The sequence below is a fragment of the Panthera uncia genome, chromosome D1 (genome assembly GCF_023721935.1).
Source record: "Panthera uncia isolate 11264 chromosome D1, Puncia_PCG_1.0, whole genome shotgun sequence".
Taxonomy (NCBI): domain Eukaryota; kingdom Metazoa; phylum Chordata; class Mammalia; order Carnivora; family Felidae; genus Panthera; species Panthera uncia.
Window position 1 is genome coordinate 85,134,798 of NC_064808.1, and position 25,673 is coordinate 85,160,470.

A 25,673-nucleotide genomic window follows, 5' to 3' on the forward strand; every position below is an offset into this window, starting at 1 on the left:
TTTCAATTTTCTTTCAGTCTTTCTCAGTAACTAGGAGAAAGCTGCACTGTGGTGCTCATGTTGCTCTAACACTTGTAACTTTTTTAAGAAAGCATCCCGAGGGGCGCCTGGCTGGCTCTGTCAGTGGAGCGTGTGACTCTTGATCTCGAGGTTGTAAATTCAAGCCCCACACCGGGTGTAGAGGTTACTTAAAAATAAAATCTTAAAAAAAAAAGAAAGAAAAAAGAAAGCATCTCAAGACTCAGAGCCTTCAGCAGACAACAGTATCTAAGCTAGAATATACTATACAGGTTTGCTTTCATCTAATATATTTTTACATTTACCTAGTTCTAAATGGCAAATGATACTAGCTTTCTGTTTACAACGATGATATAAATTTTCCCTCCATAGAAGAAAAAAATTTTTAAAGCCAGTTAATAGCAAAGAAAAATAACAAGAACATAATGGTTACAGGAAGTACTCCATAGTCTGAACCCAATAAAGCACTCAGAGGCTAATTATATTATCATGGAGATGGAGGTGGGGCAGAGGGGAGGGGCTAGTCACACCCAGAAGGGAGACCTGCTTATACTCTCACACTTCACCTGTCCTAACACAGAGTGACAATCTAGGACGGCGGTGACCCTTTTCTTCCACTATGAAAACCCTACTACCCAGTGCCGAACACCTGTAACAGAAGGGGAGTGCCACGGTTTACCCTGTCCATTCGGTTGCGGTGCCGTATTTCCAGCTGCTCCTTAGCCTTCTGGAAGCGGGCATGTTCGTTATCGTCTGCAGAGGTCTCGAAATACACATCAACATCATTGGTTGGCAGAGGAGTTGGGGGAACTGGAACAAAACAAGAGGGGGTTCCCTTTGGGGGCCAGGCCCAACATTGAAAGTGCACTGTGCCCTAGGAAAGAAATCAAACCCAGGACCTGCAGAACAGACTAGTTTATCTCGCACCACGCTCACGGTACAAGGTGCTCCTGTCTGCCAAGACTCCACTTGGTTAGAGCACACTGCTCCCCTTTCCTTCTGTGACATTCAGCCACCAGGCCAGTCCGTGCCCCCTTGGTGTCCTTGGCATCTACTTAAGGCTTCAGGGGGAGAAAAGGAAATCACTTCTACATCTTCCCTCAGTTCCTGAAATCTTAGAACCTAAAAACGAATTATTGCTGTCACTGATCGCTTCTGGCCAGAGACAAGGGCAGACATCAGGCCTGCAAAGGCAACTTCCACAAAAGCTCCATTTTGAAAGAAACTTCAGTGCTGCATGCTCTTTGCATATAGACTGGGTAGGCAAAGTCCAAACTGCTCTAGCTATAATTTTTTTAGTTTTCAATATGACTGAACAAGTCTTAGCCTTTCATATCAAGGATGAGGGACAACATTAAGTTGCTGTATTTGACAAGGATTCACCACAGAGTGTGAAGACACGCTGGGCTTGCTGGCCTTCCCAGGCCTTCACCCACTAGAGGGGAAACCCATTAGAATACCCTTTCCTCACTGCTCCTCAAGTGGAAGGTCTTACTGACCCCAGGCAAGTGGATATCTGCACAGGGAGCTTAACCCCACAAAGGAAAGGTTTGAGAGGACAAGTTTACCTGCTCAATCCCTAAAGAAATCCCTATGAAAAACTCTTATTAGCCCAGTTCACTCCCAATTTCCCAAGCCAGGGAGGACGGATAGAAAACTTACTTGTACAATTTTCTGTATCATAATATTAGAGCTCAGTGGACAGCAAATACCAAACCCAACAAATTTCAGTTCAGAGACAAAGAAGTTCACCTAATTTCCAGAACTGCATAACTGTAATACGACACTAAAACAACTAAGACAACTGTAGACCTGACAAATGTGACTACAAATCAGCCAGCCACTCCAAAGTTCTTCCGTCAAGGCATTTTTACTTAGCTCTAAACCTAAAAGCTATAACTAAAATCTTGTCAAGAATATTTGGCTCCTACATAAGCTAAAGAGGATCACCACAGCCAATTTTCAGATTAACTAAATTAGAATATACAGCTTCACAAACCACATTCCCCGATACTCAAAAGTTCAGCTGAGAGAATTTCAAAGCACTGAAGTCCATCAGTGCCAATGAGCACGTTGCCATCAGCAACGCACATCTGCGGCTTAAAGGCTTGTGTGTTGGAGACAGTCTTTGGTTCGTATCACTGGGCTAGGTAAAGATTATACAAAACCCAAGCTGCCTCCACCCCCGTGAAGAAAAAGGTAAAGGCATTGCAGCCCAAGAGGTCTGGCTCTGAAGATGCGAGGGCACCCACCCTTCTGTCCCTATGAAAACTGGCTCACAAAACCAGCACATCTGCCCACCTCAGACCCCTTCAGAGGGGAGCACAAACTTGGCCGGTGGCACAGTGATACTTCTGGGCTCTCAGAACACTCAAGCCGGGAACCCCACAAGTACATGAACACAATTTCTCTGTGGCAAGTCCTCCCAACTACACGCATCAGGAAACTACAATTTTGCAGACTGGAAAACCACTAACGCTCTGGGGAAGTGCCACCCCACAGCACCTTACGGCACTATCTATCTGACCCTTTACGGGAACAACTACCTCCCATATTCAGTGAGATCTTTAATGACCTCTGATTCCTCAGGCTTCACTCCCAAATAATGTCTTGTTGCCCCTTATTTTAAGTAATTTTATAAAATAGGAAATACCACAATAATTTCTGTCTCCACATCTTTCCTGAATAAAAGTTTCTGCCATCAAAGTTCCCTCAGGACTCATTCTGTTTCCACATTTCCAATGATTTCTAATAAAAACAGTCTCTCCACAGAGCAGCAGCTGGAGTGGAGGTGCTAAAGCACACCATATAATATTAAGATTTAAAAATCTTTTGGGCGGGGGAGGAAAAAGGAACAGGTTGGTATTTGAATGAAAATCCACCAGAAGCGACAGCCAAAAATCGTAAGAGCAAATACCAGGAACGACCAGCAATTCATTATTCTAACGAGTTCCAGAATCAGAACCAAGAAATGAGTGTCCAGCCTGAGGATCTTCCAAACCCATGGGCTAGCACTGCAAGATAAGAGAAAGAGGGCCTTAGAAAGGAAGGGGGGTAACCACGGAGAAAAGCAAAGCTTCTCCTACCCATGTCTAAGTAAACCCAACTCAGCTGAACCACTGAATTTCCTCCATGACCAAAGGACACACGAACTAAAATTCTTTCACTTCCTAAAGCTCTGCATGATCCAACATTGCCAAACTATCGGAAAAACAGTTACCACCACTCAGCTGCAGAACTCTCCCCACAGAACGCAGACAGCAAGAGATTTCAGGACTCCGGACTCCCAGGAGTATTCCTGGTGTCCCTAGTGTGAAGAGCAGTGTCCCCCTCAGCCAACATGCACCATGGGGGTGGGCGACAGGGTAGCTCAAGGACGAGAATGGGAGGAAAGAACGGAAACAAGAATGTGCAGAACTCATGGCTGATCTGCTCACCCCTGTGCCTTTCAACTAGACACAGCCAAGGGTAAGGCTGCTGTCCCAAGCAACACAGAAGCCCTCCAGGGGCCCACAGACACAAGGAAGGAAAAGAAAGAACAGGCCCCTGGGCTCTCTGCTGTGCCAGGGAGAGGACACGGCGCCACCACCACCACCAGACCCACGGTGAGCACGGACGTACAAAACTGGGCTCACGACTGCCAACAGGAAAGCAGAGCCTAGGTCTACAAAGCACAGAGATGAGAGGAAAACGACTGACAGCCAACACCTGAGTCGGCAAGGGAGCACGACACAGACGCGGTCACAGGGACGGCCGGGAGAGACAGAACGCCGGACAGGACAGAGCCGCTGCACGAAGCCAGCGTGCCAGGACTTACTCATCGCTTTACACACAGCCATACAATAATCCTCAGACTCAAAATTGTTCCTGTTGCCTCCGCAGCCGCCATATATAAAGCGCACGCACTTTCCCTTGGAGAGGTCGAAGTACCAACGAGGCATCACGGCCCGGCAGGGCCCCGTCATCGCCTCCTGGGAGCAGACAGCTGTGTGAAAATGGTCAGAGTGTCAGCGGGACAGAGGCAGCAGCTTTGATCACACTGCTACGGGTGGGAGGAGGACAGGCCAGGCCACATGCTCAACGACCCGCTGAATGTCAGCGGAGGCTAAGACTGGGTGGACCCCAAGTGCCCTGGTGGACCATCTCACCGACTCAAGCCCGGGCTTCCTGAGGACATAGTCGTTTTTCTGTCCTGATTGTAGTAAAGACACTTAGGAACTGAAAACAGTGTTTTTCACACTGTCTTGAGTCTAGACTGACGGAGAGGAATTCTGTGTCTCACAGCTCTGTGAGCCTCCCACTTCTGAGATATTTGCCTGATTTGTTGATTGTCGTATCAAGGATCAAAGGAGACCAATGTGGGTGAAGAGGCTGTTTTACTGGTGATAACCATAGGAAATGCTACTTAAGTGCCTGGATTGCATACATGTACATTTTCACTTTCTTCAAGATGACTCAGAAACTTCTAGACTGTCGGGGTGCCTAGGTGGCTCAGTTGTTTAAGCATCCAACTTCAGCTTAGGTCATGATCTCGCGGTCCGTGAGTTCGAGCCCCGCGTTGGGCTCTGTGTTGACAGCTCAGAGCCTGGAGCCTGCTTTGGATTGTGTGTCTCCCTCTCTGTCCCTCCCCCACTCATGCTTTGTCTCTCTCTCTCTCTCTCTCTCTCTCGCTCTCTCTCAAAAATAAATAAATGTTAAAAAAAAAAAAAACAAAAACAAACATCTAGACTGTTAAGTGTTTCCCCTACAGGGAGTCCCAAATAATTCTTCAGATCTTAAATGGCATCAGATAGACACTCTCCAGGAGGCTGCATGTAAATGGCTCTAGATGGTCTTTTTTTTTTTTTTTCAATGACAGGATGAAAAAACTGCTAGGCCTGATCCCTCACCAGTAGGTCATTAAAGGCCACCCTCCCAGTCACAGGCATCTTTCTGGTGGACCAACAGGGCAGCATACGGATGGGAACACACACTCAAGAAAAGAACCAAGGAAGTTAATTTCATTGTAGAAGGTCAGGGCTTTAGAAGTACTGAGGAGGGGGCTCCCCTTGGGGAGAGAATGTTGCAGGCTCCATGTGGAAGAATCCTGCCCAAGTGTAAACCATGTATCTTCTCCCTTATCCTCTGGGTCCCTGTTCTCTAGTTCAGTCCTTATAATGCCAACAACAGTTTCTGATTCAATCCTGGGTCCCTCCCTGACCGTGTCAGCAGCCTGGCCACCGAGCGCTAAGATGGCACCACCAGCGGGCTGGAGAGCGGATTTCACACCAGCGTCCAGGAGTGCCGCCTCTCCCTGTGTGACTTACCTGTGATGAATGCAGTCCAAAATTGTAAGCAAATAATTACCAGATGAATTTTAATACATCAGGTTACCTTTAACGTCGTGAGTAATCTCCTTTTCTGAAACCGTCCCGTCGCTGCTGGGTTCAGTAGGGTTCTCTTCGTTGTAGTCATCGCCTTTAAAGGTGTCGTAGTAGTAATCACGGTCTTCCACCACCTCCTCCCCTTCTTCCTCATCCCCGTCATCCTCATCCACAGCTGCTTCTGTGAAGTCCTCCAAATCTGCTTCGGTAGGAAATTCACTAAAGGTCACAACAGAAAAGGAAGGTTAAGACCAATTCCTGTGTGCAAAGCACAACAATGATTCTCTTCCCTATGCTGAAACACAAAAACAGAGACAGGAAATAAGCTCAACTCACGTTTAGCTGTGCCACTACAGCCCTCAGCCCAGCTACAGCTGGGGAGGAGGAGGGGAGGAGTAAGTGGGCAGGCACTGCACTAGCCTGTAGAAAATACCGTGGCCACAGAATAGGAAGCTGAGAGCCACCGGCAGTCCTTCAATCAGCTAGGGCGACAATGAAAGGCCAGCTGGCTCAATGCCAACACGAACAAGGGAATGACCACTTTATCCAGAAGGGAGGGACCGGCAGCCCACCGCCACCAGCAAAACAATCGCACAGGTGTAGAAGAAGAATTTACCTTTTGTAAATATCATAGTCTTCCTCTTCATCCTCTTCCTCTTCTTCCTCCTCATCCTCCTCCTCTTCTTTTGACACAGTCGATTCAATAGTCTTTGTCTGAGGGCAGCACACATATTCAGTGCCATGAAACTGGTCTACCCCACACGGCAGCAGCATGCCATAGCGATATAAGGTCATCCCCTCAGTCAGACAGGCCTAAAAGAAACCCACAGATCCAACATCAGAACATTAATAAATTTGGTCAAATAGTCCCCCATCACTAGCTTCATCCAAAAGAAACCTCTATCGGTGCCTGGGTGGCTCAGTTGGTTGAGTGTCCAGCTTCAGCTCAGGTCATGATCTTGCTGTCCGTGGGCTCAAGCCTCACGTCAGGCTCTGTGCTGACAGCTCGGAGCCCGGAGCCTGCTTCGGATTCTGTGTCTCCCTCTGTCTCTGACCCTCCCCTGTTCATGTTCTGTCTCTGTCTCAAAAATAAAAATATTATAAAAAATAATAATAAAAAAACAAAAGAAACCCCTATCAAATCACTATGTAAAGCATTCTCTCACAGACACACAAATTTTCTGTCAACAAGTTGTGATGCTATTATTTTAAGAAGATTTACCAATTTTGTTTAACTTGCAATGGAGAATCATCATCTGGGCCAGAAACAACAAAAGCCCACAGTTAGAAAAAAATTAAGGAAAAGGGAGCTCTTCTAGTACTTATCAATGCCGGCTAAAGGCGGTCAGTGATAATTTACATTCCTCACTGTGAGGGCACTGTGTCCGAATCTGACCAAAGAAACTGACTAGAGATCCAACTTAACCACAGAAGACAAGCATAAGAAAGGGTACTTTTCCTCACTGGAAAAATGAAATGGCATCCAATCCTATGAGGATACATGTCAAGACATAGATTTTCTAGAATTGGCTATTTTTATCCTAAGGCCCTAAGGCTTGGGATGGCCTCCTTGGAAATCCCACGGACAGCATCCTTGCTTAACAATCTTTTCAACATCCTTAACTTTAGGAGCTGGATTGTCAACACTGTATTTCTCAATAAAAATATCCTCCCAAATATTTTTATTTAAAAAAAATTTTTTTAATTTTAATGCTTATTTATTTTTGAGAGACAGAGACAGAGTGTGAGTGGGGGAGGTGCAGAGACAGAGGGAGACACAGAATCCAAAGCAGGCTCCAGGCTCTGAGCTGTCAGCAGGGGCTTGAACTCATGAACCACGAGATCATGACCTGAGCCGCAGTCAGACGCTTAACCGACTGAGCCACCCAGGCACCCCTAAAAAATTTTTTTTTAAGTTTGAGAGAGAGAGAGAGAGAGACAGCATGTGTGAGTCGGGGAGGGGCAGAGAGAGGGGGGAGAGAGAATCCCAAGCTGGCTCCACACTGTCCACGCAGAGCCTGAAGCGGGGCTTGAACTCATGAACCATGAGATCATGATCTGAGCCAAAACCAAAAGTCAAAGGCTTAACCATCTGAGCCACCCAGGTGCCCCCAAATATTTTTAACTTAGAAGATACAAGTAATTGCAAACTTTGAAGAGGGAAAATAAAAGCAATTTAAAATCATGAGGAGGTTTGGAAGAAAATGTTACTTTCTTTCTCTCTTAACAAGGAAAACAACACATGATCCATTCTTTTACCTCTTTAACTACAGTGTGCCAATGCTGGTGATTCTCGCACACCTCCATCCGCTCTTTGTGGAAAAACTGGCACTTTTCTGGAACGAGTAGAACATCACTTACGAATTCACCCACTGGAAAAGAGAAAGCATTGTTATAAGCAAATCTGATCATGATTTGAGGTAGAAAGAACCCTCGCTGCAGATCAGGGCAGCTACACAGTCAGGTGTGCACAGGAGCAGTCTCTAATTTATGTAAGTTGATGTGCCTCTCTCATCTTCAAAGGTCAGCTGGATGTTACAGCTCCAGGTAAAGCAGCTACAAGAGCTCAACATCCTGTTCAGGTCATGATGCCTGGGACTTTCCTCACTCTTCCTGGACTCCAATCCCTTACAGTCCAATTGCAGGGCTATCAGAATACAGGAGGGGTGGAACAGGAATGGGAATTCCCCCCCCACCCCCCAATTCCATGATCTCAAAAGCACACAGATACTCCCCACGACCTTTGAGTTCACATTAATTAATATTCCTAGCCTCCTACATCCCTATTTCTGCCCACATTATTTCTAACAACAATATCCCCAAGAAACTAAGACCAGGTGTTCCTTTGAAGTACAGACGAATCTTACTTTGGTCCTTTTGTGTACCTAAAAACATGTAGCTCTAAGACAAAGCACCACTGATTCAGGGAAGACTCATCGATAGAAGGGAATGGGTGCCTTTGCAATCCAAAACTCTGGCAGACGCTACTTTAAGCGGGTGACCAGCTTAACATCACCAACAGTGACAAGCTGATATATGTGATGTCCTAAGAAGAAAATCTCACTGGGGCACCTGGGTGGCTCAGTCGGTGGAGTGTCCAACTCTTGACTTTGGCTCAGGTCGTTGTCTCACGGTTCTTGTGTTTGAGCCCCACATCAGGTCTGCACTGACAGTGCATACCCTGCTTGGGATTCTCGGTCTTCCCCCCTTCTCTGCCCTTCCCTTGCTCACATTCTCTCTCTCATTCTCTCTCTCTCTCTCTCTCTCTCTCTCTCTCTCTCTCAAAAATAAACAAACATTAAAAAAAAAAGAAAATATCACTACACAGTCTTTCTGCCAAAAATATGTTATTTGAATCTAATCATGATAGTAAGACAAATTCAAATTCAGGGATATATTTAAACAAATGGCCTAAACTAAAAAAATACCATTGTTGTGAAAGATTTAAAAAAAAAAAGTTGATTGGGGAACTGTTGCAGACCAAATGTAATAGTTCAATCCTTTTTAAAGGAAAGCTATAAAGGACACTATTTGGATAGTTAGAGAGAAATTGCCCAAAGTGTGATTACTGTATCGTAGTTATGTTAGAGAATGTCCTTGCTCTTAGGAGAAACAAGCTGAATATTTAGAAGTAAATTTTCACAATGTCCCAACTTACTTTCAAAGGGTGTAATAACAACAATAAAAGATATGTAAGATGCGCGCACACACACACACAGAGTGAGAGAAGACAAAAGCAGAGAACCCAGGGAAAGAGTACAGAAGTATTCACGGTTACATTTTTTTTCTATAGGTCTAAAACTTTTCAAAAATAAAAAGCTGTGAGGAAAATATACATATTGTTTAAAAAACAGATGATCTTTTAGAAATACACACTGAAATATTTACAGGAAAAAAAAATATTATCTGTGATGTGTTTCCAAATAATCAAGAGTAGGTGGGTGGGATTGTCCACAGACAACGTAAAAGGGGCTCATGAACTAATGATTGCTGCATAGCTGGCCAATGGGTACATAAGGGTTAACAGTATTATTTTTCTCTTTTGGGCATGTTTGTACATTCCATAATAAAAAGTTAAAAATTCATGTATCTCTGGGGCGCCTGGCTGGCTTAGTCAGTAGAGCATGTGATGACTCTTGATTTCAAGGTCGTGAGTTCAAGCCCCACGTGGGGCATAGAGCTAAAATTAAAAAAAAAAAAAAATTCATATATCATGGGAGCATCACCCAGAGATTCTGATTCAGTAGGTCTAAGGTAGGATTCAGTAATTTTCATTGAACAAGCATTCCAGGAGATTCTGATGCATCACCAATATGCTCCATACAGGGTCTAAGTGGAGGAAAACAAAGAGAGGGAGAGAGGTGTGTGCTTAGTTCAGGAAGAGATGTAGTAAGTGGAGGCAAGGGAAAGGAAGCAGGCAGGCTAACCTCTGAGATTCTCTTTTCTTTTTTTAAAGAAGGAAGCATAGAATATGAAAGTAATCTGGCCTGAGAAAGGTCGTAGGGCTTTGACCTTAATGCAAAGTCTGTATAGACCCCCCCCCCCCCCCCAAGCTCATCATCATGGCCTGGTTCTCCAGGACCCCTCAGCCTCGGGCCTCAGTCTATGGGCACTGTACAAGTCAATCCTTCCGTGACCCATGTGACAAGTGGAAGGAGTCCTTAATCTACTTTAAGGGGGAAGATGTGCTGTGACATTACGCTGGGGCAGTAAAAACAGCCTCCCCACTTCAGAACTTTACACAGGATAGTGACGTTTCACACCACTATTAGTACAGGGAATTTGGAAGCCAATTTCCTCATGCAGGAACACAAAGTAAGTTAGACATAGTGTTGCCTTGAGGCCCTAAAGGCTCTAGGGAGCTAGAACATGTACACTTTTTCCATCAACTAGACACAATGCTTAAAAAATCCAAAATCCTCATGATAAATGAGGATGTGCCTCTACTAGAAGAAACAATCCTGATATTCAACCAAGTAGAAATTACTTAAACCCTGACACCCAACCACCAACTCATATTGTATTAATGTGGTTATGCTGTATTGACTAGGCAATTTTATACTTAGTTTATGACAAAAAGCAACAAAAGAGTGTATTAATGAACAGTGTGTATAGGGTTAAATGCCAGGGTTCTATTTCAGCACCATCATTATCAGCAGAATGGTTTTAGGCATAAAGAAGGTTAACTTACTTATTAACCTTTCCGTGCCTCGATTTCCTTATCCTGTGTGATGATAAATGACATAATATAATACAACACCTGAAAAGCTTAGAGCTGATTCTGGTACACAGTAAGCACTAAGCAGTATGCAAGTGTGCTATTTCTAATTACTGATGGTAATGTTGGTGAGTCTTGAGCTGAGTAAACAGTTTTATATAAAGCAAACTATATATACAACCACAGTTATCATACAGAAATCTACAATTTGTTAAAACATCAATTTTATGTTTACAATTGCAACATCAGAAAAACATTTAAAACAGCAATTTTAGAGGCACCTAGGTAGCTCAGTCAATTAAGGGCCAAACTCTTGATTTGGCTCAGGGCATGATTCACAGTTCATGGGTTCAAGCCCCATGTCCGGCTCTGTGCTGAGAGCGTGCAGTCTGCCTGGGACTCTCTCTCGCTCTCTCTTCTCTCTTTCCCCCTGCCCCTTATCCTCAGCTCGTGCTCTTTCTCTCTCTCAAAATAAGTATTTTTTTTTAAACCCAGCGATTTTATTACTATATATCTAGTCTACAGAGGTAATAAACAAACCGGGTTTTTAAAAAATACAGTGGGGGGCACCCGGGTGGCTCAGTGGGTTGAGCATCAATCTTTGTCATGACCTCATGGTTCGTAGGCCTGAGTCCCACATCATGCTCACTGCTGTCAGCCTGTCAGCACAAAGCCCACTTTGGATCCTCTGTCCCTCTCTCTCTGCCCCTCCCCCACTGGCACTCCCCTAAAAATAAATAAATATTTTAAAAATCAATAAAAAACAGTGGAAAAAATACTAACAGAAATAAACATACAGTGGAATACTATATATTGAGTTAAAATGAATGAAATCTACTTGGATCACACATTAGATACACCCCAAAATGATGTAAAGTAAAAGCAAGGTGTAAAAGTGATGTCAGGTACAGAATGATACCATTTATGTAAGCTTAAAAACACAAAAACAAATGGTTTATAGAAACATCTGTATACAGCAAAAGTATAAAAACATGCGTGAGACAGAGGGAAGCCGGGGATGGGTGGGTGGGTGAAACAGGGGATGGGGATTAACAGCACACTTATCATGATGAGCACTGAGTCAGGTACAGAAGTGCTGAGTCACTACACTGTACACCTGAAACCAATATAACATTGCATGTTACCTACACTGGAATTAAAATTTAAAAATTAATGAGAAAGAAAAGTAGCTACTGAAACTTGGGTTCTTTCCCCCAAAAACAAAAGCATGCGTGAGAATAATACATGCCAACAAGTGGGTAGTGGCTACCTTGAGAACAAGGGAGGGAGTGAGGGAGGGCAAGAGGGAGGAAAAGGGAAGAAAGGATGGGGCTTTGAAACATTTACTCCCTCTATGACAAAATAAGGTGCGGATGAAGCAGACCTGGCAAGCTGTTGAAGAACTTAAATCAGGATGATGAGTACTGAGTCACCATCATATTTTACCTTTTCAGTATCCTTCAAACGCTGTATTTCAGAAAGAAGTTTAAAATCAAAACTTTTAAAATGTCAGTAATTCAATAATTAACTCCATGCTACACAGTAAAATTAAATGCTACCAACCCTTAGCTATCCCATGACTGACTCGATCTGTCTGACCTCTGAAAACCAGAAGAGAATTAACACCACTGAAATTGGACCAGGAACTAAAACGTAAAAATAAAACAAAACAAAAGAATACTCTTTAACAACTGCAATTCCAACAACACGCTCTAAGGAAATAATTAAGCAAGTAAAACAAAGATATTCATTGCTGTGTTGCTAATATCAAACACTGAAACCAACTTAGATGCCCATCAATCAGGAATTAAATGATGGTAGTTACATACAACGGAATACCATCAGGTCACAGGAAATATGGTTTACGTTTATATTTAACATGGAAAAACTTCCATAGTGGTTAAATAATTTTAAAAAGAAAGAAAGAAAGAAACATACTCCATATCCCTAACATTCCTCCTTCACCCTGGTTAACTCCTTAAGGGTAAGTCTATACAAATATAGGCAAAGAACCATACAGATATGTTGATATATCTCCATAAGAACAGCACATAATAGATGTTTAAATCTAAATATTAAAAAAAAAAGTTCAAAAAACAAGGCAGCATATGTAGTATGACCTCTTTTAGGAAGAAAAAAATGCATTTAAAAATACACATATTTCTGTATGTGTCCAAAGAAAAAAGTCTTGTCTATATACACCAAAATGTTAATCATGGTGTAGAAACTGGAAATTATTTTTGCTTCCCCCACGTTCTTTTATTGGAAAATAAACTTATTAAGCATGTAAACTAAAGAGGAACACATTTCAATCCCAACATTTGTTTTCTGGCATTTTCACTATTACTTTTTTTTTGCCTTTGCTACATTTATCAGAAGCTTCTAAGAAAAAAAAAAAAACTGACTTAGGCAGATCAATATTACTGTTTTATAGACAAACACTGAAAATGGTTTGGTCTCAGTTTAGAATTTTACCGAAGTTTGTTAACAATCTTCAATTTAGTCAGTTAGGTTGTAATAGATAATGGCCACAATTTCGCAAGTCACGGGACACAGAAGGTTATAGAGTTTTCGCTATTTAAAAAGCTGAGGAATGAATATGGCAATTTAACAAAACCTAAACCTACAGGATTTCACTTAAGCTGCATTTATGATCTATCTTCAACCCCCATCCATTCCCTAGGATTGTTTCTTTTCCATATCACGTCCATCCATCAAGGCCATGATAGCCATCAGGTTTTAGAGCTCTTCCAGAGTTACTGAAATTCCTTTCAAAAATAACAAAGGTTGTTATTCCCTACTTGGGGAAGCCCTCAGCAGCACCAACACTCACACACAGTTTTTAAAAACCTACTGCGAAAGTACTCTACAGCTGCGAACAGCTGGAAGACCGTTTCAGTTATGGGGCTCATGGAAGTGGTAACCAGGTGGGAGAAGATAGCCTTCTGTCATGAGAGGCAGCCCAGAGAATCAACCTGACCACCCACTGCAATTTCCCGTGAGGTATAGCAGCCATCCCTAGATGTCCCTGAGGTCAATAGGGCTCTGATATTAAAGACCCAAGATAATTCTCGCAAGCGAAAACACACAAGGGTCCATGCTGGGAACAGGGCAAACGTGAATTCAAAGGTAGAAGCTGCCTTGCAAGCAGACACCTGCAATGGGCAAGTGAGAGACCATGGTGCACCATTGCTGAAGATGGCCCCCAAAGCCTCTGAGAATGAGAACTGTCTTTGGCAGTGCTCACATCACAGTAACGCTCTGTCCAGATCTCCATCCAAAAATAACCCAAAACAAAAACAGTCACGGGCTTACAAAGCCCTCTTCTTTTGGTGTAGAAGCCAGCCTACAGATAAATGTCAGAGATGACTAACACCTTCCCCCAAAATACCAGCAGTTTCACTTCTTCACACATCACCAACTCTGTCCTACTTGGAACATCCTATCTACGTACCTACCTACCTACCCACCCACCTAAAATGTTAGAGATAAACAGGAGTCGATTAGTAGTAACCTATGATATAAGGTCATTTTGAAGAGAGAGAAGACTGAACTGACACAGCAGGTTCAAAGTCACACTGATGGGTGGTTAAGTATCAGAAGAGGGCAGAGCTGAGTGACATGAACACAGACGCGGGTGGGCAGTGCGACACCAGGTGATGCAACCACTACTTAGCAACCTGAATTCATTCTCAAGCTGCTTTCCAAGCATGGTAATCAGGACACATCCCTCTTCCCTCAACCGAGCAAAAACAATGACAGACAAAACTGGTGCCTGAGGACACAGGTAAGGACGATAGAATATCCAAGCCAATTAACACAGGCAACCCAACCACTATAGACAAATCCTGTTCCCAGTTTCCATTTCCACACCTTCTGGTCTATCTACCTGCGATTTAGGTTTACTAGGCAGTACTATGTTGTTTTTCTTAAGTAAGCTCTGTGCCCAATGTGGGGCTTGAGCCCACAACTCTGAGGTCAACAGTTGCATGCTCCACTGATGGAGCCGACCAGGCGCCCCATTAGGCAATATTATCTTAAAGGGGGGGTCCTAGGGCTGAGGCTAACCATACTACTACATCACTTTACTCCAACACGTGGTATTCATCTTAACACATACAAAGGCAGCTACTGTAGTTACTTCTGGTGAATAAAATGCACAGAACTCTTACTTTTAACTGTATCCATTTTTAGTACAGTTTGTACGTTAAAAGAATTGTGTGTGGTTGTATAACTCACTGAATATACTATAAATCATTAAACTGTATACTTTTAAATGGGTGAATTACACAGAGTATGAATTATATCTCAACAAACTCGTTCAAAAAAAAAAAAAAAAAAAAAAAAAAGAAGGGCCACTTGGGTGGCTCAGTCAGTTAAGCACCCAGCTCTTGGTTTCAACTCAGGTTATACTCTCCCAGTTTGTGTGATAAGCCCCAAGTTGGGCTTCATGCTGACAGTGCACAGCCTGCTTGGGATTCTCTGTCTCTCTCCCTCTCAAATAAATAAACTTTAAAGGCTTAAAAAGTTAAACTTAAATTACAAAAGCAGAGGTTGGGGCACCTGAGTGACACAGTTGCTTGAGCGTCTGACTCTTGATTTTGGCTCAGGTCATGATCTTAGGGTCAAGGGATCAGGCCCCGTGTTGGGCTCTGCACTCAGCATGAAGCCTGCTTGAGATTTTCTCTCTTCCTCTTCCCATTTGCTCCTCTCTCCCACTCTCTCTTTCTCCCTCTCTAAAATAAAAAAAATTTAGGGGCGCCTGGGTGGCTCAGTCGGTTGAGCGTCTGACTTCGTTCAGCTCAGGTCATGATCTCGCGGTGAGTTCGAGCCCCACGTCGGGCTCTGTGCTGACAGCTCAGAGCCTGGAGCCTGCTTCGGATTCTGTGTCTCCCTCTCTCTCTCTGCCCCTCCCCCACTCATACTCTGCCTCTCTCTCTGTCAAAAATAAATGAACGTTACAAAAATTTAAATAAATTTAAAAAGTGGAGACTGATCATTTACAGAAGATACTGAGTAAGTAAATATAGTGAGGATAATGGAACTGAAGACATCAGTATGAGCTAATGTTTTTAATATACACATATAGCTATAGAAATATATGTTTATGTGTGCATGTACTCATATACACATGCATGTATTTTTTTAAGTTTTATTTATTTGAGAGAGACACAGACAGTGCAAGTGGGAGAAGGACGGGGTGGGCGTGGGGGAGGGAGAAAGAGAATACCAAGAAGACTTTGAGCTCAAACTGTGACCTGAGCCAAAACCAAGAGTCGGATGCTTAACTGACTGAACCACCTAGGCACCCCAACGTGTGTTTCTTGGCTCTGTCCGAGTGGGCCTAGAAGCGACAACATCCCAGACCAGTAAGTACACATAATGCCCAGACTTGGTTTCTAAACACCATTCTCCACTGAAAGAAACCAGGGCTTCCTGGAGAAAATGGCAGATTCCAGGGGTAGAGTCAGGAAAACACAGGATCAGCCTAGAGCATCTTTTTGTCAAATCTGGACAAGTGCTTAAGGAAATAAGTGAATGCCAACACCATCTTAGCCAGGGGATAAATGTTATCATGGGTAATGGAACTGACATCGTGCAACTCCTAATGTTATGCTGCAAGAAGAATACATGTACGGTAGTCCCCTCAAAAATGTGTAAATCAAAAGGTCATAAGACAAACCCGAATTGCAAGGCATTTCCACAAAGTAATTTGTACTCTTTAAAAAAGTCAAGGTCACGAAAGACGAGAAGAGACTAAATACAATGTGTGATCTTGAATCAGATCCCGGTATTATTGGAACAAAAGGTGAAACCTGAACAGGGTCTACAGATTAGATTTGGATCAATAATAGTTTCCCAATTTTGATGATGTGATCATATAGAAGAATGTCCTTGTTTCTAAAAAATCTATATTGAAGTACTAAGGGATAAAAAGACACCAACTTATGGGGCGCCTGGGTGGCTCAGTTGGTTAAGCGTCCGACTTCAGCTCAGGTCACGATCTCACACTCCGTGGGTTCGAGCCCCGCGTCGGGCTCTGGGCCGATGGCTCAGAGCCCGGAGCCTGCTTCCAATTCTGTGTCTCCCTCTCTCTCTGCCCCACCCCCCCATTCATGCTCTGTCTCTCTCTGTCTCAAAAATAAATAAACGTTAAAAAAAAAAAAAAAAGACACCAACTTAAATGATTCAAAACACAAAAACTCAGTAATGGGGGGGGGTAAGGGTTGGGGGTACTGTGGGAGTGAATAAGGTTAATTTTACCATATTAGTCAAATGGTACAAGTGGAAAATCTGAAATCTGAGGAAAGAGTGTACAGGAACTCTTTGTACTATTTTTCTAACCATTTTGTAAACTTAAAACTATTTTAAAACTACCTTTTTTTTTGTTTATTTTTTTGAGAGAAGGGGGGTGAGGCAGGGAGCATGGTCTCTGTGCGGACAGCAGACAGCCCGATGTGGGGCTTGAGCTGTGAGATCACGGCCTGAGCTGAAGTTAGACACTTAACCACTTGAGCGACCCAGGTGCCCCTAAATTATTTTTAATTTTAAAAGGCAAAAGCAACTCTAAAAGACTATCACCAAAATGCTTTCTAAGGAGTCTATGGAAGGGCGCGTGGGTGGCTCAGTCGGTTAAGCATCTGATTCTTGATTTTGGCTCAGGTCATGATTTCACGGTTTTGTGGGTTTGAGCCCCACATTGGGCTCTGTGCTGGCAGCAGGAAGCCTGCTTGGGATTCTCTGTGTCCCTTGCTCTCTACCCCTCCCCCACTCATGCTCTCTTCCTCTCCCTTTCTTTCTCAAAAACAAACTTTTTTTTTTTTTTTTTTAAGTGTATCCTATGTTCTAGACATTGTCACGGTACTGGAGGACAGAGAAGACTAAATAAAGCAGGGTCCGTGGTTTCACTGTGCTTACAGCGAAGTTGGAGAAAGACACAGAAACAGATCGTCACTGGACAGGGTGATGGATGCAATGGCAACATTGGGAGAATTTCAGAAATCTGCATGTCTGGAGAGAAAACATAACCATGAGGAAAAGATTTCTTTAAGGGAAGCAGCCCCTGAAATAAGTGTTGAAGGAAGAACTCCCCTAGCAGGGGAAGTAGAGGAAAGGCATTCCAACAATGAGACCCGGACGGTGGGTGGCCAGGAGCTGCAAGATGTCAATGTTGTTGGGTGGCTCACAGAGCAGACAAGAGGGAAGGCCAAAGCAAGAGCCACATTATGGAGTTTTTACGCTAAGCAGGGCAGCTTAATGAAACCTTAGTTTTTACGTGAGGAAGAGCTACTACGGGCTTTGATGTGCGGGAAAGACAACTCAATCTTCATTTTAGGTCAGAGGGCAGCAGACCAGACAACAGAACTGAGAAGCACACGAGGCTGTTGTCCCAGTCCAGGCGGCAAAGGATGAACGGCTGAACTAGCGCAGCAGGAATCAGAAGGAAGAAAAGGATTATAAGCTAGATGTGTCCCGACCTTCAAGTAGCAGCACCCCGAGTGTCTCAGTAATATTTTCACAGCACTTCAAGGCCAAAAGAATACCCAAAGCTAGGCAGCTGGGTCCAACAACATAGTAAGTCCTCGTGTCCTAACCCCTTAGCGCATGCCGGACGCTGCACGACTCTTCCAATGTTACAATCGACTGGACACCATCACCCTCGTCTCTTCTTCCCAGGTTATTCTGCTGTGATGCTGGCTCTTTAACACAGGAACCCCTGAGATAACGCTCTATAAAGATAGGAGGTCACTGAAAGGAATGGACTGACAGGATGTTGATACTGTAAATACCTCCAGTTCATGGGATGTCTGAAAGAGGTCTCCTTTGAAAAACCAAAACTATCCCACAATGCTCCACACTGTGTGAGTCTGCTGCAACACCCTGGGGTGCCTCAGTGCACAGTTTGGGAACCACAGACTGAAGTCATATTGAAGGGGTAAGAATGAGGCTTGGAAAACTGACTGGATGTAGGGAGATAAAGGTCTCCCAGGTCTCAACTCAGAGTTCTGGGTAAGGACTGGAGCCAGCAAGTCATAAAGACACGTAGCAAGGGGAAGACCAGGCTGCAAAGTCTTCAGGGGTAATGGTGCAAAAGGAAGAAACAAATGCAAGTACTGCCTACCTACTGACTACAAATATTCAAAACTACACTCTTGCTTCATTTAGTTCCAGGGTTTGACAGGCAGCGAATGAAACCTCATACCCAGAGATCTCGGGGCCAAATGGATTGGAAGAACATCTCTCAGCTACACCACGCACAAGGCTTCCAGGCCTCACCCCACTGCATGACGCTGCACTGTAAAGTAAATGGTGTCCAGCACCCGCAATGCCCCCCCTTTCTCCCTACTGGATACTTGACAACAGTAATTGCTGCATAAACACGGTCACTAAGGTGCCAACTCCTCCTTTGGTTGATTTGGATACATGTGAGAATGTATCAACACCAACACTAAGTCAGAAACACCTGTAGCAGTCATGGCCCTTCAGAAAGGCAGGGGTGCATAGACAGCTAGGGGTCGCGTCTCTCAGAGACTACCACAAGTCCGGCCTGCCTAGCAATACAGGATCTTAGGACCTTGCAAAATATGTACAGGATGAAGTGAGAGGAACAGAAGATTCCATCCCTTGGGCTGTTCAGTACCACTCACTGCTATGATTACACAGCAGGAGTTTCAAGCACTCACTGCAAGGCAAAGCTGGGAGGCCCTGAGGGCAGCACTCTCAGTGCCATGCAAAAGGCTCATCCTTAAAAGACTGAGGGTGCCCATGGTGAGGGAGGTAATAACCATCAAAGACAAGTCAACCATCAACACTAGAAGGCAATAAATATTCAAAAAAGAAGTCCCCCAATACATTCCTGTAGCCCTCAGCTTCTTAACAGGTGTAGCTATTTCACTGTGAGGCAAGAGAAAATCAAATTTAAAAATGAGCAACCTCTACTTCCCAAGAAGCAACCACGATCATCTAAAGGACACTCACCAAGACACTTGAAAGGTATCACGATGTGACTCTTGCACTGCTTTTTGTCCCTCCGGCACCAATTGTCAACACTGACCGGCTCATTTGCTTCCATCACATTTGTGATCTGTAGCTCTGGATACATCTGCAAGGGAAAAGAAAACACACACAATAAATTGACTTTATCCATAATAAATGGACATTCATTTGCAAGTAAGGGTGTCTGCTACTCAACGTCATCATTATCCTGTATAAATCTAAGCCTCCACTCCTGCTGCCCCTGGTTCTAACTGAAGAACTCAGCAAGTCAAAAGATACTGTAACTATTAGTTTTCTTTTGACAGGTAGATTTCTGATCACTTCTAATGCATTCTCTTTAAAAAAAACAAAAAAAAAAAGTCATCTTTATTTAAGGACATACAAAAGCAGCAAGCTTTCAAGCCCAAAATAAATCGATGAGGTATCAAGCCCATTTGTAGGATGCATGTAAAGAGCTGAGAAGAAAAACATTTAAAGGGCAAGTCCATGGAAAGGTCTGTTGATGAGATTATAGAGTAATACTTCAATGCTGGCCCTCTGTGCTAGTCCTGGCAAGAAGTTAAAGCATCTCATAGCCCCTTCTAGGTCAAGTTCTGACTCAAGTCAGACCTGAGATTATCATTTACAATACTGGTGGCTTTCTATGAGCAAGTGGAGAGCACAAGATACACACATTTGACTTCACGTCCTCCCACACTGCAAGTGAGAAGCAAGAGAGCCGGGCTTTACTTTTACGGGACCTGCCCAGCTTCTGCACTGTTCCCTCCTCAAGGAACCAAGAGCTCACAGCGCACACAGGCAGAGCCTCTGACAAGCCTCAGTCGTGTCATATATATTCAGAAAGAAAACGCCTGGTGTTCCATCATTGGCAATGTGATCTTAGGTCAAAAAGCAGAATGACAGAGTATCTATTTCTAAGGTAAGCAGTTTCAAGCATGACCCAGAAAAGAGCAGTTTTCACATTCTGGCACCACTCTTACCTCCTGACAGTACTGAAGAACTTCTTCTTTTGTTCCAAAGCAGCTCTTGGTGCCTGTTGGGTCAGGTTCCCATTTCCCAGTCTGAATGTTCACATGCATATTTAACTTCCCACAAAACATTGCAATCTGAGGCTCGGCGACAGCAAATCCTGTTCCGGCGTTGGCTGCAAGAGCCTGCCAAAAGGGAAAACATCCAGGTTTACTCCAAAACAGCTGACACAAAGGTAGAGTCATCCCATGGTTTGTGACAGTAGAACTGATCTTTTAAAACTTCATTATTTACTATTTTTATCTTCATAAACAAAGCCCTTCCCTAGGAGTCAGGCCAGAAAAAACAATCATTGTTGGACTTACATGATCAAAGCAAAATGTCAATGGAAAAAAATCTAACCCTCACTCCCCATCTGAGTACTTCGGAACTTGGGAACCTATAATCCAGCTGAAGACTGCTCTAATAGAAGCACACGTCTCACTTTTCATCCCTTAACAGATTAAACCACTATAGTAAAGGCTAAAGTTCCAGTAATTCACTCACACAACAAAATTTTGTTGAGCAGCTACTATCTTGCAAAGCAACGTGCTAAATGCCTAGGACACAAGAGTGAGCAAAAACTTATGGTCCCTGCTCTCATGGGACTTACAGTTTAGTGCAAGAGTCCATACTCACACATACAAAAGTGTGATCACACTCCTAGATGTTGCACCAAGGGAAAGAACACAGTGCCAAACAGCATACAGAAAGGGAATTTAACTGAGGCTTGGGTATGGAGGTGGTCAGGGAAGTCTCCTGAAGACGGCAGCACTTCAGAGCATCATGTGGTGGGAACATAGACTGGAGGCAGACAGCAGTGAGAGAAGGGAGGAGAGGCATAAGGAGGCAAGGCTAGACAGTGTACACACCAAGAAAGGACTTCCATCTTTATCCTGAGGTGCTGAGAGTTTTTGTTTTGTTTTGTTTTGCTTTCTTTTTCTTTTTTTTAATTTTTTAGCATTTATTTACAATTGAGAGACAGAGACAGAGCATGAGCATGGGAGAGACCGAGAGACGGGGAGACACAGAATCTGAAGCAGCTCCAGGCTCTGAGCTGTCAACACAGAGCCCGATGCGGGGCTCAAACTCACAAACCGAGAGATCATGACCTGAGCTGAAGTCGGACACTTAACCAACTGAGCCAACCAGGTGCCCCTGCTTTCTTTATTTTGAGAGAGAGAGAGCAGGAGTGACCATGAGCAGGGATTAGACACAGAGAGAGGGAGACAGAGAATCCCAAGCGGGCTCTGCGCTGTTAGCACAGAGCTTGATGTGAGGCTCTAAATCATAAACCATGAGATCGTGACCCGAGCCAAAACCCGAGAGTTGGATGCTTAACCGACTGAGCCATCCAGGTGCCCCGAGATGCTGAGATGTTTCAAGCACAAAGTTAATACCGTCAGAATGGAGCTGTGATACTTTTTCTGGCTGCAGGATGGCAAAGAAATTTGGAGAAAGAGAGGGAGGGAGATTGGTACCTTGGGCTAAGGCAGTGCAGTGGAGAAACAGATTCAAGGTATCAGACAGCCCGACTGGTAAGCCTTGGTGACAGATTAGCTAGGGAGTCGAGGAAGACGATGTTAGGCATGGCTTCATTACTCAATGAGGGAATGGCATCATTCACAGAAACAGAACACTAAAAGGGATTTCATGAACAATTTTATCTTATATTAGATAAAACAATCAATGACTCTACAGTCTTCCTTTGTCTTGTATCCTCTTTGTGAAAACATCACAGCCATTAACAACAGCTCACAAATTACAGGTGAGAAATAACTTTAGGCATGATGACAGTTAAGGCTTCTACTAAGTCTCCTGGTGCAGGAAAACCCCAGGGATCCTGGCATCTAGAAATATGCTAATATTGATGGTTGTATCCACAATGGAGTTTTGTGGTCTCCCCTAATGTAAAAGTACTTCCAAAATTTAAAAAAAAAAAAAAAAATTTTTTTTAAGTGTTAAAACTTGGCGGATAGGGTTAAGATTGTATGGTCTATCATGTTGCTCTTTTTAAAAAGAGCAATTAACATAAAATGGTTTTCCTATTAACAGAAAGGGTAGCTTTGCCTTTCATAATATATGGAAAATGTGTGCTTTCTAAGCAACTCTCATTTATTTGTGCTGATGGACTACAAAGACATTAATGGCCCTTCCAATCAGGAGACTACATTTGATTTTCAAATACATCATGACCTTTCTCCAGGAAAAGTTTACCATCCTCCATATATTTTGCTTACAAGCTTATTAAAATAAGCCCACTTTCTACCAGTACAGGAGAATGAAACACAAACACTTGTTGGATAGCTAGGAGAACACTAATTTGGGATGAAAATATTGCCAACATCAATCAGAGTTGAAAAAAACACCTCAAATCCAATGAAGAGAACAATTAGCAACTTTATTAAACAGAACTGATTATAGTCCTACTGTGACAAATAATCATTTATTAAAGTACAAGGCAGATCTATATATACCTGCCACATAACTGCATATGAAACTACAGGCTAAGAAGAAGAAAGAATATTTCAGGATAGCTGTGGAAAGGAACACACACTTATTTATAGGCAATACTCCAATGGTATTTTAATTCAAACCAATCACTAAAAGGTGTAAGGATGTATAAGACCAATGTGTTTATTTCTCACAGTGAGTTCAATATGTGTACCAAAATGCCTCTTCTATGGGCCATTCTTCTTTTGAGAGCCATATCTAAGGATCAAGGCTAGAATTTTCGATCACGATATGGAAGAAAATGGGTATGTACACATATAAAAGGGTTAATACAGAGACAAAGGCAAAGAAACCCCAGGGACACTTTTATCTCCCCAAACCAGAGTTTCCCTAAGTTCTTTTCTTCCTACTTCAAAGCCCAGACAGAAAGAAAATTGAGGAAGAATGATAAATATATAAGCAAGAAAGCCAAATCAATAGGTCAAAAGGAAAGTGTTTCCTAAACCTGCTATAAGTGAACCACCACAGCTAAATCTAAAAAATGTTGAGCAAGAATTCATAAATTCTCTTTGGCTTTGCGTAATTTTTTTTTTAAGATTTTATTTTTAAGTAATCTCTGCACCCAGCATGGGGCTCGAACCCACAACCCCAAGGATCAAGAGTCTCCCGCACCGCTGACTGACCCCGCCAGGAGCCCCTGGCCTTGTATATTTTAACATTAAAAGCAGCTATTAAACAAACAGGATTTCGGGTGCCATAGAAGTACTGGGGGCAGAGGGCGGGGCATTAACCTCTTAAATTGCACACATGAATTCAGGTAAGAAAGTGTCGATTAGTTACGTGAACTCACCCAAGCCACAGACATGGATTGGTCAAAACTGTGCAGGCAGCCATTTATCAGCACCAAAGATTATGTTCCACATGTTACTCATTATGGTTGTTGGCTAAAAGACCACAAGAGTTCCAACTGTATAAATGTTCAGTTTATGGGTCAACCACTAAGGTCAATACATCAGTGATGAGTGCATTTGATCTTTGTGCTGAGATGGTCAGCACTGCCTTCCCTAAAGAGAATCTAAAATACCAGAGGTTAAAGCAACAGGAAGAGGCCTAAGCAGCAGCAGCCCCTCACATCAGTTACCAAGAAAAAGGAGAGTAACTGGAATCATTCCAGACAACTAATATGCTGCAGTGATTCACTTTTGAGTTCAGAAAGATTAATCCTTGTGGTCATAAGAGACTCTCAAGAAGGTATCATCTGAAATATAAAAAGCCTCTGTGGACCATGTCTAGGAATCAACTAATCAAACATACCCCAACCTTACCTAGGGCATAATAGGATCGGGGTTTTTTCTGTGATGTTTCTACTTCTTTCCTTTGAAAATGCTCTTATTTAATGCACTTCCATTTTCTTAAGCACACACTGTGCCTGGATCCATTACATCAATGTATAAATCAATCTGTTTCCTAATCTAACATGTTACAAATGGGATTTCACTGCCAAGTCAGCACTTCTGATATCCTGTGAACCTGGAATCTTTGACGAAAGAAAATTAATGCCCCAAGCTCTGGCACTTAAGCCGGTCTTTGTGATCGGTGCACATTGCAGCACTTTTAAGGCTTTGAAAACAAATTGCATCAAATGTTTCCCTAGCCCAGTGCTTCCATTTTACTTAATAATTCATTCTTAATAAGAAGTTCCATTTTATTAATTTGGCTCAGGGAAAAGAGTTTAGCTATCCAAGGACAGAAATTCAACTTGGTAAAAAGTGCTTCTAGTAACTTGGTTGAAAATCTGAAATGGCTTAAAGCAATAATATAAGTACATCTAAATCTGAGCCTAACTTCACTGAGGGCCTTTAATCATCATCTCAAAGATACAACTCCTGGGCCCACCTAAGCCCCACCTCCCTTCAACAAAGGGGCTCAGGACCAATGCAGCACCCAGTCCAAAGTGAAATCTAAACCCATTATTTCCTTCCTCACTGAAACTCTTGCCCCAGAATCTAATTTGGCTCCAGGGTTTGGGAAAGCGCCTGCTGTGGAGGGAGCATCGTCTAAAGATGACAGTTTTATCCTCTTACTGAGTGAATCATGTTTCCCTGGATAGGAAGGTGCTGCGTTACAGCCAGGCAAGCGTTCCAGCCCCACCTCGGGAAGGCAACGTAACCCAGTTCTACCCTAGTGCTCATCAATACTCAACAGAGCACACCTTCGTAGCATCCAGTTACCACCTGCATGTTACAGACATCAAAAGGCACATCGCTCATAATCAAAGACATTCCATTTGTAAAGAGAGAGTCAGTAAAACGACAATCTCTTCATGGATGCCAAGATCCTATATAACATATTCATTCTTGTCCAAGTCTGCATGGCATTTCATGATTCATAAATTAAAATGACAAATCTGGGGGCATCTGGGTGGCCTCAATCAATTAAGCCTCTGACTTCAGCTCAGGTCATGATCTCACGGTTCATGGGTTCGAGCCCCATGTCGGGCTCTGGCTGACAGCTCAGAGCCTGCTTCGGATTCTGTGTCTCCCTCTCTCTCTGCCCCTCCCCTGCTCATGCTCTGTCTCTGCCTCTCTCTCAAAATAAATATACATTAAAAAAAA

The 25,673-nt window shown here is 43.2% G+C and overlaps 1 protein-coding gene across 4 annotated transcripts in view; it reads right to left on the reverse strand.

Moving 5' to 3' along the window:
* Window positions 1-25,673, reverse strand: part of APLP2 (amyloid beta precursor like protein 2) — an 86,723-nt gene that overhangs the window by 17,042 nt on the left and 44,008 nt on the right. For 2 of the 4 annotated variants that reach the window (XM_049654331.1, XM_049654322.1), the window contains exons 2-8: window positions 20,577-20,750; window positions 19,579-19,702; window positions 7,641-7,753; window positions 5,998-6,194; window positions 5,392-5,600; window positions 3,836-4,003; window positions 698-828 (exon numbers count right to left, since the gene is read on the reverse strand). In XM_049654331.1, coding sequence (XP_049510288.1) covers window positions 698-828; window positions 3,836-4,003; window positions 5,392-5,600; window positions 5,998-6,194; window positions 7,641-7,753; window positions 19,579-19,702; window positions 20,577-20,750 — 1,116 coding nt within the window. The remainder of the gene's footprint in view (window positions 1-697; window positions 829-3,835; window positions 4,004-5,391; window positions 5,601-5,997; window positions 6,195-7,640; window positions 7,754-19,578; window positions 19,703-20,576; window positions 20,751-25,673) is intronic. The other 2 variants (XM_049654352.1, XM_049654341.1) reach the window with 1 other exon arrangement.